This window comes from Terrapene carolina, unplaced genomic scaffold (assembly GCF_002925995.2).
Source record: "Terrapene carolina triunguis isolate 2854851 unplaced genomic scaffold, T_m_triunguis-2.0 Scaffold31783, whole genome shotgun sequence".
Taxonomy (NCBI): domain Eukaryota; kingdom Metazoa; phylum Chordata; order Testudines; family Emydidae; genus Terrapene; species Terrapene triunguis.
In genome coordinates this window covers 583-7,142 of record NW_020696134.1, presented here as the reverse complement: position 1 = coordinate 7,142, position 6,560 = coordinate 583, and the positions used below count along the sequence as shown (strand labels likewise).

At 49.2% G+C, this 6,560-nt stretch overlaps 1 protein-coding gene across 1 annotated transcript; it reads right to left on the bottom strand.

Annotated features, from left to right (window-relative positions):
* Nucleotides 1–2,284: 2,284 nt before the first annotated feature.
* Nucleotides 2,285–2,713, bottom strand: LOC115271503 (ribonuclease-like). Its single transcript, XM_029914136.1, has one exon. It carries the CDS (start codon nucleotides 2,711–2,713, stop codon nucleotides 2,285–2,287), a length of 429 nt encoding a protein of 142 aa, XP_029769996.1.
* Between the last annotated feature and the right edge of the window lie 3,847 nt (nucleotides 2,714–6,560).

Here is a 6,560-nt window from a genome sequence, read left to right as displayed (position 1 = left end):
GGCCTGTCTGTTTGGACTAATTCAGTCTCTGTCTCACTTTTGTATCTTTCCCAATCAACATTTATTGCTATGTGTGATTGGAGATTTCGTCAACTTTTACACTTTCCGGTTGATCTTAAAATAAAGGTAAACTTGTAGGCCCAGTTATTACAACAGCTCCCCCACCCCCCCACAACTCTGCCGGTGCCCCTTCAACCTGCAGCCAAATGTAAGGCACCGGAAGGTCCCGGAACTCATGAAAATTACTGAGGACCTGGGCGTCCTAATTTCTTGAGTGACTTGAGAGTGGCAGTCAGAGAACACGCACCTGTTGGGCTGCAGTGCTGTCAGTACAGGAAGAGAGGATTGTAGCCAGCTTGAGGTAGATCAAACTCTCCAAGGACAAATTTAAAATGGCCCCAACCTGACTTTCCCTCACCACTCCGGATTGTGGCAATTAGTGCTCTGATCTCTGAGCAGCACAACTGCAGTGATCAGTGGAACAGCATGACAAAGGGTGACGTGTGGTAACATTGCACATTGTGGCACCTAACTGCTACATTATTCTTTTCCTGCAGAATAAGAATGATTCTCTGAAGGAAGAAGACCTCCCATTGGATGCCGTTGGGTGTCTGCCCTATCTCTGAGGGGCAGAAATGTGTTCTTCAAATTTCAGCAATGAAAGAAGGAGAGAGAAATGGGGAAGGACACACTGAGAGAGAAAGAGATTGAGGAATGAGTGATGTAAATTATTTTATTTTCTCTTAGCACCAAAGACGGGTCTGGAGTTTTGGAAGAAACAGGCTGCAGTGGGTTGCAATTTGGCTTCCTCTCCCATTGGCTCCAGGCAAGGGAAGGAAGGTGGGTATGTGGAAAGAGACACTCAGGCCTGGTCCACACTAACCCCCCACTTCGAACTAAGATACGCAACTTCAGCTACGTTAATAACGTAGCTGAAGTCGAAGTACCTTAGTTCGAACTTACCGTGGGTCCAGACGCGGCAGGCAGGCTCCCCCATCGACTCCGCGTACTCCTCTCACGGAGCAGGAGTACTGGCGTCGACGGCGAGCACTTCTGGGATCGATTTATCGCATCTAGACAAGACGCGATAAATCGATCCCAGAAGATCGATTGCTTACTGCCGGACCCGGAGGTAAGTATAGATGTAGCCTCAGAGGAATGTACCAAGGTATTCACAGGACAGAAACACACGCAAGAAGCAACCCTGGAGACAGAAATGACACACAAAAGACAAATGTTCCCAACAAAAGAGGAGGAAGAGGAGACATGCAAGAGGCTCACACCCACAAAACAGAAACATACACACAAGAAACATAACATGATACACACAAGATTGACTTAAGCAAGGGATTCAAACACCCACAACGAAATCCAAACATGAGGTCTGGAAAGATGACAAAAACAAGCTTGGGTTTTTCCGTTTTTGGCAATACCACTAAAAAAGTGTTGATATGACTAGGGCTAGTTGCCAACCATAGTGAGGATTAACCCATACCGGTGTGAACCATGGTTCTACTGTTATAGCTGAATCCAGACTAGGGATTGCACTGGAAATTGGTACAAAAACTGCTTTCTGTCTCTCTCTCCATCCATCCTCATTCACACTCATTTCTCTCTCTCCATCTATCAATCCCCACACACCCATCTCTCTCTATTTACTTATATTTGTGCCCATCCTGTTCGGGGAGTCTCTGAAAACCAGAAAAAAAATCCAGTGCACTCCTTAACTGTTCTGTGGCTTCTGTTCCTGCTATCCCCAGTGTAACACAACCAGACAGTGATTTAGGGAGCACAGGGAATTGCAGATGGGGCAAAATATTGAAAAATGAAGAGAATAATGTCCAGTAACCCTTAACCATGCTGAATATCAGGATTCCTCTTTATTAGATTGAATGCACAATACCAGAAGGGTGAAACTGATGGATAGTTCTTAATCAAATGACTGTTTTTTAGATGGCCACTATATTGCAGCAGGGAGTACAAGATAAGTATGGAGCAGTAATACTGTATAATGGGCACTAGGGGCAGCAGAGGGTGGGGAATGGACACTGGTGGCTGTAGAGGATGGGGGATGGGCTCTAGGGACAGTAGAGAGTGGGGGATGGGTAATGGGTGGTTATACTATACAGACTAGGGTGAGGGGTGGAAACACCTAAATCACATGACTAGTGTTTGGAGGTGGCTGAGGAGCCAGGTGCCGTAGCAGTGTGGGAGGGACAGAGCGGGGGTTAGAGGAAGAAACAGTGTCCTCTGCCTGACTCCACACCCAGCCTGGGCCCTACATCTACTCATGAAAGTAAATAGGGAACGCATAGCAGCAGCGGATGATAATTTGCCGGCGATAGAATGTCCCATTGTACAAGTGAATCTTGTTATGAGTCTTGTTATATCTGCAGGTGGTGACTTTGAAGGAATGTTTGCTCTTGCGTAGGTCAGGAGGGAAGGGTATCCCGTTCGTACGGCAGACACTCTTGATAGCTTCGATGGGTATATGGATGAAGGTGTTGATGGGCTTCTTGTATAATGACACTCTCCGCATCCTCGTTGCGCAGTAGGCGTTGTGCTTGTAGAATGAGGTCCGTAGATAGTCCACATGGTTCCTCAAGAATGTTTTGAACTCTGGGACACATGACCACCCACTGGCCAAAGTCAGGCAGGCTGTCAGCAGGACAAGGGGCAGCAGGAGCAAGGGGCGGGGTCCCCTCATAGCCATGGCCTGTCTGGATCAACCTGCAGTAGGGTGAGAGGGGGGAGATGGATGGAGACAGTGCGAGGTGGGGATCTGCCTCCTCCATAGCACCTCCTGGGCACAACCTTGTCCCATCCCACCCCTCTCTGCACCCAAACCCCACCCCTCCTGATATCCACTGCCGGCCCCACTCAGCCCAGAGCCCCTCCCATTCTTCCAGACATTCTTCTTGTGCTGAGGCATTCTCAGAACCTGGCTCATCAGGGGCTCCATTGTGCCAGGTGCTGTCCTGACCCCACCGAGATCGGGGCCAGCTCCTCTAACCCACTGCTCCTCATTCCCCTCCCAGAGCCAGGGATAGAACCCAGGTGTTTGGTGTCTCAGACTGTGACCGGGGGGGGACCCCTGCCCTTGTGCCAGCTGCTGCACAGACTCCAACTGAAATCATCTCCCGCCTCCTCTAACCCTCTGTTGTCCACCCAGAGGTGGAGAGTGAACCCAGGAGTCCTGACTCCCAGCCCCCATGCTGTGACCACTAGAACAGTGATACTCAGACCTCAGTAGCAGAGGAGCCAAATTAGCAATCAAAATTACCCAAATGAGCCACAGCAGTGTGAATTCATTGTTTCATTGACTATAGTACTAGTCATATTTAAACAGTGTGACGGGCAAATATTTAGTATTGATTGATAGATGATAGATGATAGATACTTGCCTGTTATACTGTTATATATATATATATATATATATATATTATTCTCAATTAATAAAAATGACTTATTGCAAGCTGATAACTTAATTGGTTAACAGTAAAAACATCTTGATTGGTTAATAACTGAGATTGGTTAATAATTAAATCACATGGTGCTTTAATATCATCTGCTACAAAGAGCCGCAGGAGACACATTAAAGAGTCACTTGCGGCTCGCGAGCTGCAAGTCTATCACTGCACTAGCTCATGCTGCCTCCCAGAAGCAAACCCTGTGGTTGCAGCCCCATGTGACACTGTTCTCTCCTCTGTCCAGACCGGTGGAAACTTCTGCAACTTACTCAATTCCTTGATTTTTCCTGTTCTCAGAGCGATGGATTCCAGCTTCTGCTGAGCTGAACCTCACCCTGATCCTCCTGCCCATTGTGTAGCGGGTTATATAGAGCCCAGCCAGATATGGAGGGAGAGGAGTGGGAGGGAAAATCCAGTAAGCTATTGGGTAAACATGATTTCCCGATATCTGGCAATTAAAAGCAGTGGACCAGCAGGCAGGGCGTGGGTGGAGAACGAACAGCACATGTCCTGCCAGAGATCTGAGCTCCACAAAAACATCTCAGAGTGTGTCTGCCCAGCAAGCGAAGGTGCAGTTGTAGCGTGGGTGGGTGTAGTCATGCCATCTTTAACCTAGCTAGTGTGCGTAGCAATATCAGATGGCACAGACTTCACCCCGGAGTAGCTGCCCGAGTGCCAGCCTTCCAGGGACCCTCATACCTACTCTGGTTGCCACCCGGTGCTGTAGACCATGCCAACATGTCCCCACTGCAGTTATTTCCCATGCTAGGTAGATTAATGCTAGTGTAGGGATACCCACCCGTGCTGCAATCACACCTTCATTTGCTGTGTAGATGGACCCTGAGTCCTGACCCACTGGCACCTTCCCAATCCAGTCCCAACCTAGAAACTCACAGCTCTGAAGGTGCCCCCCAGTCTGGACCCACACATGCCTGCAATCCCAGTGCTGGGCTCTGTTGCTCTAATTTAGGTGGAATATATAGACCCAAAGTATCAATGGTGTTAACCTGGCCCTGTCACTCTCCAGGATGAAACAATGTTAAAGGGAGTTAGGTACCCAGAGCCCTCAGCTTGCTCAGTCCCATGGAAAACGCACCATTAACAATCCTTTTAACCTTTTATTAAAGATACAGAAAAGCAGGGAAAGCAACTCAAGCATTTGAATTGTAAAGTACTAAGGCTTTTATTTTAACTACATCCCTTGTTCCCTTTCCTGTTAGTTGGGGAGAGTTTTCGTAACTCCCTGTGTGACAGTTTCATAAATGGTATTAAAGATGTTAATAACTCTCCTCTGGGGACAAAGAGAAGAAGTTAGTGGCTGCAGCTGCCATTGTTGCTGCTATTGCTACACTCCAAATCTCTTTCCTAGAAGACAAAATGCACCAGACACACACGAGAGGGGAAAGAGAAGAATGGCAAAGAGAGACAATGCAGCTTCTGTCTATGGTGTGACTCTCCCTCGCAGCCTCAATGCTGGAGAAACCCAGGCCTAGCACATGATCTTACCAGCTGCTCTGAGACTTGGTAGTAGGGTTACCATATTTCCACAATCAAAAAAGAGGACACTGGGGAGGGGGGGGGGAGCCATGCTCTAGCTCAGCCCCTGCTCCGCCCCATCCACTCCCTCCCACTTCCCACCCCCTGACTGCCCCCCTCAGAATCCCCAACCCCCCCCACTTCTTGTCCCTTGACTATCCCCTCCTGAGAATCCCCCACCCTAACTGCCCACCTAGGACCCTACCTGTCCCCTGACTGCCCCAACCCTTATCCACACCCCCACACCGAACTCCCGACCTATCCAACCCTCCCCCTGCTCCCTGACTGCCCCCCGGGACTCCCCTTACGATGCCCATGCCGGTCAGATGCTGGCTTCATGTGGAGGCAAAACGCTGCCGGGCTGCCCCCCGCAGAGTGCTGAGGCAGGGGGAGAGGGGAGCAGGGGAGGGTCTCTGGCTGCTGGAGGCCAATGGGAGCGGCTCAATCAGGCCCAGCCGCCCAATCAGCCACGCCGCACTCTGCATGGAAGGGAGGGAGGGAGAGGAAGGGGGAAAATCCCAGACCTTTTAACCTTATTACCAATTCCTCCCGGACGGCTATTTAAAGACAAAAAAGCCGGACATGTCCGGGGAAATACGGACGGATGGTAACCCTACTTGGTAGCTTCTACAAGCCTGGGGTGTTCAGGGCATTGTGTTTAACAGCCTCTTTGGTCACACAGCCACCGTAGTATTGCGAAAAATCCAGTCTTGGCCAGCTATTGGCTAACACTTTTATTAAACAGAAGGAAAAAGGAGAGGAGTAGGAAAGAGGAAAAATAAATTGGGAAGGAAAAAAGGCCACGGCGTGTGTGTGTGTGTCTGTGTGTGTGGAGGGGGCGGGGGGACAAAGTCTCCCATCCCAGGTGTTGGTTGGGATTTAGCTGGAGCTGGTGGAAGTGGCCTTGTCAGCTGGGTCCCTCTCTCTGGTCCAGATGTCTCTTGGGATTTGGATGAAGGAGGCCCAGGCATGTTATGCTGGAACCTGTGCTACCAGGAGATGGCCTGGATAGCAGCCCTGATGATAATGCTCACTCCTTCCCCTGCATTCAATCAGTGATTGTTGCATTTGCTTCCTCTCCTCTGACAATTTTTCTCCCAAACTCACCCTTTTGAAAGGAGTAATGGGTGGAACAGCTCCTCCCTTCACTATTTTGTTCACCAATTAGGCCTAATTTCCCACACACCAATTCTGTCCATTGATTTCTGGTCCCACACTTCTCTTGTTTTCAAGGCCTTGAATGGTATCAGGGGGCCTTTCTGGGCTAATTCAGTTTCTGTCTCATTTTTGCACCTTTCCTTATCAACCTTTCTTGTTATATGTGATAGGAAGGTTCATAAACTTTCACTCTTCACAGCTGAGCTTAAAATTAGGTTAAATTTTTAGGCCCAATTATTACAGCACTCCCCATCCCTCACAGTTCTGCTTGTGCATCTCAATCCCAACTCACAGCTCCTGCTATCCCAGCTGTGGGCTCCCACACAGCTCTGCCAGTGCCCCTCATGTCTGGTCTGCAGTCCCCTCCAAGGTGCCTAAAAAAATTGGGTGCCATGA